General features: G+C 44.3%; 1 protein-coding gene and 1 pseudogene across 3 annotated transcripts; one reads left to right on the top strand and one right to left on the bottom strand.

Moving 5' to 3' along the window:
- Positions 1-5,464: 5,464 nt before the first annotated feature.
- On the bottom strand, positions 5,465-6,645 carry LOC119807177 (annotated as a pseudogene).
- A 1,117-nt stretch (positions 6,646-7,762) lies between these two features.
- LOC119806383 (N-acetyltransferase family 8 member 2-like) lies at positions 7,763-10,936 on the top strand. Of its 3 annotated transcripts, none has more exons than XM_038318088.1 (4): positions 7,763-8,083; positions 9,379-9,501; positions 9,628-9,751; positions 10,097-10,936. In XM_038318088.1, the coding sequence occupies exon 4, from the start codon at positions 10,169-10,171 to the stop codon at positions 10,847-10,849; it is 681 nt and encodes a 226-aa protein (XP_038174016.1). In that variant the 5' UTR covers positions 7,763-8,083; positions 9,379-9,501; positions 9,628-9,751; positions 10,097-10,168; the 3' UTR covers positions 10,850-10,936. The 3 variants fall into 3 exon arrangements, with proteins under 3 accessions (XP_038174016.1, XP_038174015.1, XP_038174017.1); XM_038318087.1 differs by having other exon boundaries at positions 7,763-8,169; XM_038318089.1 differs by having other exon boundaries at positions 7,763-8,169; positions 9,619-9,751.
- The last annotated feature ends 1,804 nt before the right edge of the window (positions 10,937-12,740 follow it).

The following is a 12,740-nucleotide window of genomic DNA, read 5'->3' as shown; positions in this document are numbered from 1 at the left end:
CTCATGGTCCTGACTTCCTTGGTCATATTCTCCCTCCTTCTGCTCTTCAACTGGACCTTGGGAGCTCAGTCCAGTACTCCCATGTGGGACTCTGTCTCTATCTCCATCTGTTGCTGGACAAAGGTTCTATGGTGATATTCAAGATAGTCATCAGTCTGACTATGGGACAAGGCAAGTTCAGGCACCCTCTCCTCCACTGCCCAGGGTCCTAGCTGGGGACATCCTTGTGGACATCTGGGACCCCCTCTAGAGACAAGCCCCTTGCCAACCCAACAATGCCTCCCTTAATTAAGATATATTCTTCCCTGCTCCCATATCTGCCCTTCATCTCCATCTCAACCATCCCAGTCCCCCAAGCTCTCCACAATATTCCCCTCTCCCTTCTCTCTCCTCCTCTCCCCTTCCCTGTACCAACCCCATGCTCCCAACTTTTGCCTGGCGATCTTGTCTGCTTCCAATATCCAGGAGGATCTATATATGTTTTTGTTTGGGTTCGCCTTAGGTTCTCTAGGATCGTGAACTATAGGCTCGATGTCCTTTCTTTATGGCTAGAATCCACTGATGAGCAAGTATATTCCATACCCATATTTTTGGGTCTGGGTTATCTCACTCAGGGTAGTGTTTTCTACTTCCATCCATTTGCATGCAAAATTCAAGATGTCATTGTTTTTTACCGCTGAGTCGTACTCTAATGTGTAGATGTGCCACACTTTCTTTATCCATTCTTCCATTGAGGGGCATCTAGGTTGTTTCCAGGTTCTGGCTATTACAAATAATGCTGCTATGAACATAGTTGAACAAATGCTTTTGTAGTATGATCGGGCATCTCTTGGGTATATTCCCAAGAGTGGTATTGCTAGATCCTAAGGTCGGTTGATTCCCAATTTTCTGAGAAACCGCCACACTGATTTCCAAAGTGGTTATACAAGTTTGCATTCCCACCAGCAATGGATGAGTGTTCCCCTTACTCCACATCCTCTCTAGCATAGGTTATCATTGGTGTTTTGGATTTTAGCTATTCTGACAGGTGTAAGATGGTATTTCAAAGTTGTTTTGATTTGCATTTCCCTGATAGCTAAGGAAGTTGAACATGTATCTTTTGGTCATTTGAAATTCTTCTGTTGAGAATTCTCTGTTCAGTTCAGTACCCTATTTTTAAATTGGGTTACTTAGAATTTTAATGTCTAGTTTCTTGAGTTCTTTATATATTTTGGAGATCAGGCCTTTGTGTGATGCCAGGTTGGTGAAGATCTTCTCCCATTCAGTGGGTTGTCTTTTTGTCTTAAGACTGTGTCCTTTGCTTTACAGAAGCTTCTCAGTTTCAGGAGGTTCCATTTATTCATTGTTACTCTTATTGTCTGTGCTACTGGGGTTATACATAGGAAGTGGTCTCCTGTGCCCATGTATTGCTGGCTATTTCCCACTTTCTCTTCTATCAGGTTCAGTGTGGTTGGATTTGTATTGAGGTCTTTAATCCATTTGGACTTGAGTTTTTTGCATGGTGATAGATATGGATCTATTTTCATTCTTCTACAGGTTGACATCCAGTTATGCTAGCACCATTTGTTAAAGATGCTTTCTTTCTTCCATTTTATAATTTTAGCTCCGTTGTTGAAAATCAGGTGTTCATAGGTTTGAGGATTAATAATCTGGGTCTTCGATTCAATTCCATTGGTCAAGCTCTCTGTTTTCATGCCAATACCAAGCTGTTTTCATTACTGTAGCTCTGTAATAGAGTTTGAAGTCAGGGATGGTAATGCCTCCGGAAGTTCCTTTATTGTATAGGATTATTTTGGCTATCCTGGGTTTTTTGTTTTTCCATATAAAGTTGATTATTGTTCTCTCAAGGTCTGTGAAGAATTTTGTTGGGATTTTGATGGGGATTGCATTGCATCTATATATTGCCTTTGGTAGAATTCCATTTTTACTATTTTGATCTTACCAATGCGAGAGCATGAGGGATCCTTCTATTTTCTGGTATCCTCTTCAATTTCTTTCTTCAAAGACTTAAAATTCTTGTCAAATAGATCTTTTACTTCCTTGGTTAGTGTTACCCCAAGATAGTTTATGCTATTTTTGGCTATCGTGAAAGGTGATGTTTCTCTTATTTCCCTTTCTGCTTCTTTATCCTATGTGTATAGTAGGGCTACTGGTTTTTTTAGAGTTGATCTTGTATCCTGCCACATCACCGAAGGTATTTATCAGCCATAGGAGTTTTCTAATAAAACTTTTGGGGTCGCTTATGTAAATTATCATATCATCTGCAAATAACAAAAGTTTGACTTCTTTCTTTCCAATATGAATCCCCTTGATCTCTTTATGTTGTCTTATTGCTATTGCTAGAACTTCAAGCACTATGTTGAAGAGATATGGAGAGAGTGGACAGCCTTGTCTTGTTCCTGATTTTAGTGGAATTGCTCCGAGTTTCTCTCCATTTAATTTGATGTTGGCTGTTGGCTTGCTGTGTATTGCTTTTATTATATTTAGATATGAACCTTGTATCCCTAATCTAAGACCTTTATCATAAAGGGTGGTGAATTTTGTGTAATGATTTTTCAGCATCTAATGAAATGATCATATGGTTTTTTTTCTTTCAGTTTATTTATATGATGGATTACATTGATAGATTTTTGTATGTTGAACCAGCCCTACATCTCTGGGATGAAGCCTACTTGATCATAATGGATGATTTTTTTAATGTGTTCTTGGATTCGGTTTGCCAATATTTTATTGAGAATTTTTACGTCGATGTTCATGAGTGAGACTGGTATGTAATTCTCTTTCTTGGTTGAATCTTTGTGTGGTTTTGGTATCAGGGTAACTGTAGCTTCATAAAAAGAGTTTGGCAATGACTCTTCTGTTTCTATTATGTGGAACACATTAAAGAGTATAGGTATTAGCTCTTCTTGGAAGTTCTGGTAGAATTCTGCATTAAAACCATGTGGTCCTGGGCTTTTTTTTTTTTTTTTTTTTTTTTTTTTTTTTTTTTTTTTTTTTTTTTTTGGTTGGAAAGTTTTACAACAGCTTCTATTTCCTTGTGACTTATAGGTCTATTTAAATTGTTCACCTGGTCTTGATTTAATTTTAGCATATGGTATTTATCTTAAAAAATGTCCATTTCTTTTACATTTTCCAATTTTGTGGAGTACAGGCTTTTGTAATAAGACCTAATGATTCTCTGAATTTCCTCTGTGTCTGTGGCTATGTCCCCCTTTTCATTTCTGATCTTATTAATTTGAGTGTTCTCTCTCTCTGTCTTTTGATTAGTTTGGCTAGGGGTTTGTTAGTCTTGTTGGTTTTCTCAAAGAACCAGCTCTTTGTTTCATTGATTCTTTGGGTTGTTTTCTGTGTTTCTATTTAGTTGATTTCAGCCCTCAGTTTGATTATTTCCAGTCTTCTACTCCTCCTGGGTGAGTCTGATTCTTTTTTTCTAGATCTTTAGCTGTGCTGTTAAGTCTCTAATGTGAGCTTTCTACGTTTTCTTTATGTGGGTACTTAGTGTTATGAACCTTCCTCTTAGCACTGCTTTCATAGTGTCCCATACGTTTGGGTATGTTGTATTTTCATTTTCATTGAATTCAAGGAAGGCATTAATTTCTTTATTTCTTCCTTGACCCAAGGGTGATTCAGTAGTTGACTGTTCAGTTTCCATGAGTTTGTAGGCTTTCTGGGGTAGAATTTTTGTTAAATTCTAGCTTTATTCCATGGTGATCCTATAAGACACAGGTGGTTATTCCATTTTTTTTTATCTGTGGATGTTTGCTTTTTTACAGAGAATGTGATCAATTTTTGAGAAGGTTCCATGAGGTGCTGAGAAAAAGGTATATTCTTTCCTGTTTGGGTGGAATGTTCTATAAATGTCTGTTAAGTCCATTTGATTCATTACATCTGTTAGTTCTCTTATTTCTCTGGTAAGTTTCTGTCTGGTTGACCTGTCCATTGGTGAGAGATGAGTGTTGAAATCTCCTGCTATTAGTGTGTGGGGTTTCATGTATGATTTGAGTTCTAGTAAAGTTTCTTTTACATATGTGGGTGCTTTTATATTAGGGGCATAAATATTCAGGATTGAGACTTCATCATGATGAACTCTTCCTGTTATGAGTATAAAGTATCCTTCTCCATCTCTTCTGACTGATTTTAGTTTGAAATCAATTTTGTAAGATACTAGGATAGCCACACCTGCTTGTTTCTTAGGTCCATTTGCTTGGAAAACCTTTTCCCAACCCTTTACTCTGAGATAGTATTTGTCTTTGAGGTAGAGGTGTGTTTCTTGTAAACAGCAGAATGTTGGGTCCTGTTTTCATATCCATTCTCTTAACCTGTGCCTTTTTATAAGTAAATTGAGTTCATTGATATTAAGCAATATTAATGACCAGTGGTTGTTAACTCCAGTTATTATTTTTTGTGGTAGTGTTTGTGTATTTCTCTTCTTTGAGTTGTGTTGGTGGAGGGTTGTCAGATGTCTGTGCTATTGTGGGTGTTGTTGGCTTCCTTGGGTTGAGGTTTCCTTCTAGTACTTTCTGTAACGCTGGGTTTGTGGTTACGTATTATTTAAATCTGTTTTTGTCATGAATATCTTGTTTTCTTCATTGATGGTGAAAGAAAGCTTTGCTGGGTATAGTAGTCTGGGCTTGCATCCATGGTCTCTTAGTGTCTGCAGCACATCTATCCAAGAATTTCTAGCTTTCATGGTTTCCATTGAGAAGTCAGGTATAATTCTGATAGGTTTACCTTTATATGTTACTTGACATATAAAGTATACTTTTTTTCTTTGCAGCTCTCAGTATTCTTTCTTTATTCTATATGTTTTGTGTTTTGATTATTATATGTTAAGGGAATGGTTTTTGTTTTTTTATTATCCAGTCTGGTGTTCTGTAAGTTTCTTGTACCTTCATAAGAATATCCTTCTTTAGGTTGGGAAAGTTTTCTTTATAATTTTGTTGAATATATTTTCTGGGCCTTTGAGCTGGAATTCTTCTCATTCTTCTACCCTTATTATTCTTAGGTTTGATCTTTTCATGATACCCCAGATTTTCTGGATGTTTTGAGTTAAGAATTGTTGAATTTGCTGTTTTCTTTATTCAATGAATCTATTTCCTCTATTGTATCCTCAGCACCTGAGATTCTTTCTTCTATCTCTTGTATTCTGTTGGTTATATTTGTCTCTGTAGTTCCTGTTTGTTTACCCAGATCTTCCATATCCAGCCTTCTCTCGGTTTGTGTTTTCTTCATTACCTCTATTTCAGTTTTCAAGTTTTGAACTGTTTTCTTTACCTGTTTGATTGCTTTTTCTTGGTTTTCTTGGGTATACTTGAGGTATTTATTAATTTCTTCTAACTTTGTTTGTCTTTTCTTCCATTTCTTTATAGGAGTTTTTCACTTCCTGTTTAAGGGTCTCAATTATTTTCATAAGGTTACGTTTAAAGTCAATTTTTTCTACTTCTTCCGGGTTAGGGTGTTCAAGTCTTCCTGTTTCATGTTCACTGGATTCTGATGTTATCATGTTGCTTTTCAGGTTGTTGGAGGAATTCTTGCATTGGTGCCTGCCCATCTCTTCCTGTCTGGATCATCTCAGCACAGGAGCAGGAACCTCTTGCCTGGCTTCACAGACAAAAAGGCAGGCTTGGGATGCAGGGTGGGGTGGTACAAAGAAGCTCCAGAGGCAAGGACACTCCCAATGGCTCTCCAACCTCTGAGCCCTGGAGCAAGCTGAGTCGGGGAATTCAAGGAGCTTGCAGATGAAAAGGGGTGCTTGGGGGAAGGCTGGAATATGCTAAAGAGAGCCAGCAGACAGGAAACACCCCGCTGGATGGCCAGAAAGGCTTAGGGAGTTAGAGGGGGCCTGTACTCAGTTCCCTGGGACCGGCCGGCCAAGGGGCCACACACTCACCTATCTGGATCCACTCAGCACAGGAGCAGGGACCCCAGTCATTTTCTTTGCAAGCAAAAATCTGGGGATTCAAAATTAACGTCCGTGCTCGTGAGCTTCTTAAACACGCCAGAGAAAGCTTCCACTTGTCTGTCATATTTTTCTGCTGAACTCTATCTGAATGAACCTGTATGAGCCAGTTGCCATCCAGCTTCACAGGGGTCCTCTTACCCACAATTCACTTGGGAAGACCCAGTCCTCAAGGATGGTGTCTGAACTGCTGTCAGTGTGTGGCTTCTGGGAGCGTTTGTTTATTTTCCCTATGGCTTTTTGATCTGGCTTGGGCAGACTGCTCCTCTGAGCTGCAAAGACAATGTGTTTCCCGCTAAACCTTTTCTCCAATTCACAAGCTAGCCTGGCTTGGATTTTCTGGTATGATTTCAGCTAAGGAACTGGCCAAAAAAAAAAAAAAAAATTAGGATAGTTTTCTGACCGCCACCAATTTCGATTTTCTTGCCATGGTAATGCTGAGTTCTGCCAGCTGCCCCTTGGGTTCTGAGTTCATCTCCAGCTCGGGCAGCAGCTGAGAGATGCCAGGCTCTTCCCAGTCTTGGTGCTTGAGCTGAATACAGCCTCGTCCTTAGGGAGTGCTGCCTTAGAAACACACTGTTTTCTTAAAGGCAGGTGAAACAGTTTGAGTACACAGTAGAATGGCAGTCTTAAGTGACCTTGAGGTACATTATTAACTCTGACTGTGAGCCCAGCAAAAGTTCCATTCTCTTAGAAAGTAAGAGATATTCTCATATTATATCACTACGCAGCCCAAGCTTAGTGCATCTACCATTTCTTGTTATATTTTGCACAAACTCGCACCTCCTGATTCTTTTTTTCTCAATGAATACTCCCATATTAATTTTCCCATATAATTTTGAATATTGCATTAACATTTCTTAATTTCATAGGGAGTGAATACAAGCAAAATCCAGTGATAAACTTAACCTTGCAGGCTAAGTAAATATTAGAGTCCAAAAACAAGTCCCTGGTTATTAATAAACAACACAAGCGTTCTTTCTTCTCTATTATTATGAAAATACAGATTTATAAAGCTTTTGGGGTTTGTGTGCAGTGTGTGTGTGCACATGAGCATATGTGCAGGCGTGCAGGGTTCATGTGCTCAGATGCCAGGGGTTAACGGCACGTGTTTCCTCCCAACACTTCCCACTCTGTATTTTAAGGCAGGGTGTTTCCTGCTGAATCTGGAGCTCACAGTTCAGCTAGTTAGGCCAGGCTTCTTGCTCTGGAGTCTGGAACTCTGCTTCCCACAGGCTCAGCTTGGTATTGGTGCTGGGGATCCATGCCCTGGTGCTCGAGCTTGTTGGGCAAGAACTTCACCCACCGCACCAGTCCCCGGCCCACAATATTTTTGATTTCTTATACTTGTTATTTCCGGAAGGATGTTCAGGGAAACCCGATGGTCTTCCATTTGAGATGTTAGGTAGCATTTGTTCACACCCTCTTCAGTGCTATCAGAATTAAAGTGTTGACTGCTGAGATAGTTTTCAAAACCCCTGATATCAAAACAAAACAAGGCACCAGGGTTTACTATGTCTGAAACACCTCCCAAGCTGCCTTCTCCCTCAGCCACGTTCTTCCTCTTTTTCAGATACTAGTTTTCCTTTCAGATGGTCGAACACAATTTCAGCAGACTTTTCATCGCAATTTTCCCGGTTTGTAGCGACGAAATCCTTTGTGGGTATCCACAGATGTCTGGCACGAGTCAGCAGTCTACCCAAGAGAATAGAAAGAATTACACTGGGTCTGACGCATTCACACACATGAATGTGTGTTCGGTGAGAGGGTAACACTGATCCAGTCTGCATCTCTTGTAGGCTGCCCTGGACACCGTCCTCCTGCCTCAGCCGAGCACTGCCTCCAGGGGGCGCCGCGGAGCGAGAAGGCGAACGGAGCCGAGCGGAGCAGCTCTGTGCCGTGCACCCCTCCTACTGCTCCCTAGCCCTGCCTTGGAGGGAGTGCTGCAAACAGGCCAGAAGATCTGTGCGGTGTCACACAAGAACAGTGTCAGCGCGACGGGAGGAGCATTTCTTCCCGCCAGGCCCTGAGAGCGGAACTCACCTTCAGCCCCGGAAGATCGTCCCCCTCAAACAAGCCGGCCACTTCCGGAAGCCTCCAATCTCCCGCCCCCGCTTCCCCCAGGTAGAGCACCTTCCATGGGAGGAGTCGTCCTCACAGCGGAGTCAGGGTTGCTGGCAGGGAGAGAACCAGGTGGACTTTGAGATGAGGTTAGGAGTGGTGCCTTTCTTCTTAGTCGTTCTCATGGGTCTCATTAGAGGCCCTCAGGGTCTTCGTATGAAGAATCTTCACCAAGGGAAGATTCACTGTCCTTTCCCAGAACCTTCTGACTCTGTCAAGTGGGGGCTTTCGTGAGGAGGATGGGAGGCAGCCACGTGGGGGAGGCGGGGGCGGTGTTTTACATAGAAGGAGCCCCTCAGGTGCTTGGAGTCTGGGGGCAGGTGAACACCCTCAGCAATGACAAGCATTCCTGATATAGTGAATTTTACAAGGGAGGACCCTAGAGTCAAACCCCGGGGGCCTTTGGCTTGGTGTGGGCAGCGAGTGACACAAGACCAAGATACCACTCTTAAGAAAGGGAGGCCACTGGGAAGCGAATGGGAGGCAATGACCTGGCTCTGTGGGTCCCATATCTCTTTATTAGACAGCATGGACTCAATTCTACAGCACACGAATCCAAGGGAGACATTTTTCTGGGTATTGAGTTGACTAGGGTGTGTGTTGTGTTGAGAAGTGGGATGTTGAAGATGGGGTGAATATCAGTAGAAGCAGCTTCTGGTCTGAGCCAGGGAACAGAGGGTTGAACCTGATCCGGCTAAAACCCTCTAGCTTTCCTGAAGGGCTCTTGCAAGGAAAGGGTGCCCCTTTGTGTGAGCTTGCCTGACTTGTTGAGGTACGTTCTAGGCTAATCTGCATGAGGAGTATGATGTCTTGGTTCTGAAGAGCTGCCAAGTTCACAAAGCTGAGCACTGTGTGTGGCCTGGTATCTAGACAAGCAATGCAGGGGCTGAGAAGGACTCATCCAGCAAAACAGTCCCATTAACATGGTGGCTGAGTGAGGGCATGATGGTTAGGAGGGGGCAGCAAGTCAGTTTGGACCATCAGGATCCATCATCCTAAAACAACCAGAGCTCAGAGAGAAGGGAAGGCCAGCTTGTCCTGAGCACACGCCTCTCCCAGCAGCTATGTGCCAAGGACCAGGCTGGGAGCCAGAGGTGGCAGAGTGTTCTGGAAGGAAAGATGCTGTGATATGAAGGGTTCAGAGAGGAGAGGGAGGCCCCCACAATGGTGAGGAACTCTGGGCCAGGCAGAGCCAGCTTCCTCACCAGGTGAAGCTTGTGCAGATCTGGAGATGACGAAATGAGGATCCCCTCCCGTGTCACATTTCAGCCCTTGACTTTTGGTTTATGATTGACCAGGAGTCAGCTAAAGAAGTGTCAGACCAGCTCTGCTCCCTAGAGCCTCATCAGCCCCTGGTGCGTTCTCCTGGGTGTCGTTGGAAGCTGAGGCCATCCTGGACATTCTTGCAACTGTAGGACCAGGTGAGGGGACAGAGGGCTGAGACTCGGGATCTCTATGGGTCTTGAGCCCCACACCCTTGCTGAGGACCCACGGGTGGAATGTTTTTGTTTTGACGCTTTGCTTTTCTGTGGACTGAGTCTTTCCAGTTGCTGGAAAAAGGATCCGCTGATACTTGTGCCTGGGAACACAGGAGCGTTCAGTGTCAGGACCCTGAAGAGGAAGCAAAGCCCTCAGAACAACATAGTTTTCCAGCATACCCCAATATCCAAGGTGAGATAACTTGTAATCAAATAAGGAGTGTGACCGGGAAGGTCTGCACATAGCCTACTGTAGTAAATCTTCAGAGCAACCTAGAAACCAGGTGATGATTTACCATGGTCTACAGATGAAGACACACAGGCTCAGAGAGGTCAAGGGACATGTCCCAAGGTCACATGGCAGGAAGAGGAAGAAGCAGGGGCTGTTAGGTGACGCTGACCTGATGTTTTCTCCCGGTAGCAGTGTCCTTCTTCCTCCTAGGTGTTGACAGAGGCACAGTCGTCTGTAGAGTCTCGCTGGTTTCTGGGAGGCTGGGAGAGGTTTGGGGACTGACATGGCTTCCTCTGTCTCCTGCAGGGCTCAGGGAAGCTGTGCAAGAAGGTCTCGCTGTCCCTGTGATCACTGATATTTGAGAGCCAGAGGTCTCCCATGGCTCCTTATCACATCCGCCAGTACCAGGAGAGGGACCACAAAAGGGCCCTGGAATTGTTCTCCAGGGGCATGAAGGAACATTCCTCTGCTTCTTTCCGCCGTATGTTAACACTGCCCCAGACTCTCCTGACCTTACTTGGGATGCTCCTGACCATAGTCCTGGTTTATGGCTCCTGGCTCCTGGCCACAGTGTGCTGCCTCCTTGTACTCCTTTGCCTGAGGCTCTTTGACTGGCTTTTTTGGAGAAAGTATGTGTCTACAAGTTTGCAAGCAGACATGGCTGACATCACTAAGTCGTACCTGAATTCACGTGGCTCCTTCTGGGTGGCTGAGTCTGGGGGAGAGGTGGTGGGCATCGTGGGTTGTCTGCCAGTCAAGAATCCCCCATTAGAAAGGAAGCAGCTGCAGCTCTTTCGCCTGTCTGTGTCCTCACAGCATCGTGGACAGGGGATAGCGAAAGCACTGGTCAGAACTGTCCTCCAGTTTGCACGGAACCAGGGCTACAGTGATGTTGTCCTTGAGACTAGCATTGTGCAGTATAGTGCTTTGGCTCTCTACCAGGCCATGGGCTTCCGGAAGACAGATGAGTACTTTATTAGCATATTCTCAAGGTTAATGTCTTTTTCTATCCTTCGTTTCACATACTCTCTCCCTTTTGATTGGGAACCACGAATGTGATCCTTCTCCTTTGTCTGTGAGGCTCCAGTTCACTCTGCTGCAGGAACCAGCAAACCCTGGTAGTTTACTGTTGCCAATCACACAAGCTCGTTTTTCATACCTCTCAGATCCAGTCTTGCTGGAGGTGAACTGTAGGTTTTGGCTCCCTGTTCCTTTCTGTCCTTTGAAGTGTCACCTTTTCCTTCCTGGTGCCGTGATGATATAGCACAGAAGCCAACCTGAGAACATACTGCACACATTTCATGTGTGAAACATTAGCTCTCAATTTCAGCTAGGTGGTCCCAAGTTCCAGCAGCCCAGTCAGGATTCAGCATCTGCAGAGAGGCAAAACTGAACCAAGCAGGAGCAGAGTATTTCCTGGGACACTGAACTTGTCACACAGGGAGAAATCTAAGACCTGCACGGAAGTGGAGCCTCCTCCAGAGTGTGGCACAGTCAGGGGTCGGAGTGGCAGCTGCTCTGTGAGGACTGGAGCAGCAAAGCACTTAACTTACTGCTAAGCCACCTTTGTGCCCAGGGGAGGAGGGGGACCTCTCATGCAGCGAGAGCCATCTTGAATGGCCTCTCCTGGGTGTAGTGATCCCTTATGGACGCAGGAGGAGGGTAAGGAGTCAGGAAGTGTCATGAATATGTCACCGTAGAGAAGAATCCCAGAACCAAGTGGCCCTTGGTAGAGTTGGACAGCAGTGGGCCTCTAGTGATCCTGGTTATCCTCTGTAGAAAGATTTCAGAAGCCCAGCCCTAAGTGTCTTACAGAGAAGAGAACCCTGGAATGACAGTTAAGATGACAGTTCAGGAACTGGCACAAAGGCACTCTCACAATAGTGAGGTTGCTGGGTGAAATTCCATGCTGGACGAGGGAGCCTCCCTGAGGTGTTGTAAGCAGAAGCCCTGAGGTCCAAGATAAATTCTGTTGCCTCTGCCTTTGGTTGAATGCCTGACCTAGGGACTCATTCCTGAAGATATCGCATGCCTCAGTCTCAGACTTAAAGGAGTCCAACAGGGAGTGAGCTGAAGGGTTTCTGCTGGGTGAATTTCTAGTGCCAAGAGGACAAGGCAGGCTGCTGAGGGGGAATTGTTGCAGACAGGTTTGTTTGTATCTGGAACCCTCATGCTGTACTCTTACATGCCAGGAAGATGTACACAGTGGGGCAATGCTGCCATTATGAGTGCAGACAGCTGGTTTCTGATTAAACATCCACAGGGCAGACTCCTACTGAGGACTCTAAGCCAAGATCAAGTCCTGTGGTGGTGGAGATCATAGGCCCAATAAGGAGACTTCCCCTATTATTTTATCTTTTATTAGGCAAGTATAACGTGTCAACTTGCCTTCCAAGCGTTTGTGTTTATGCCCACAGATGGCTGCTGTGCCAGCCTCAGTATGAAAGGAGACTTCACAGTGGGTGGTGGTTATATCAGAAACTCATAATTGTCAAATTGTTGAGAAAAGTTCCTTTGATATAGCCCAGTCCTGTGCAGAAATGGAAGAAAATGATGTAAATATCATCTGTTTCAAGGCTTAGGAGAGCTGTAGATGAGGGCGCATAAACATTTAAGATCTGGAGTGGGCAGTGTTTGGTCTGAATTGGAACATCCTCCAGTGGAGGGCTGACAGAGATGCGACAGACTCAGGAAAGGGCTCTTGTGAACTCTCCCTAAAGTCACCTAGGCAGTAAACATTTCCTAGCAGAGAGAAGGCTCTTTGGAACCCCACTGTTGCGGATTTTGCGTGTTGCTACCCATGCAATGGTGGGCTTTCAATTACTACAGCTGCCTGGCTCACCCATGCTCCTCTAAATAGTCCCTCGCCCATGGTCCTGCAAGTACCTCCAATAAACTGGCTCATCAAACTTGGCTTTGGACGAATCGTTCCTTTGGTCTCTCCCGGTGC

Source organism: Arvicola amphibius, chromosome 2 (assembly GCF_903992535.2).
Source record: "Arvicola amphibius chromosome 2, mArvAmp1.2, whole genome shotgun sequence".
Lineage (NCBI taxonomy): Eukaryota > Metazoa > Chordata > Mammalia > Rodentia > Cricetidae > Arvicola > Arvicola amphibius.
This window is presented reverse-complemented; position numbering and strand designations above follow the sequence as displayed.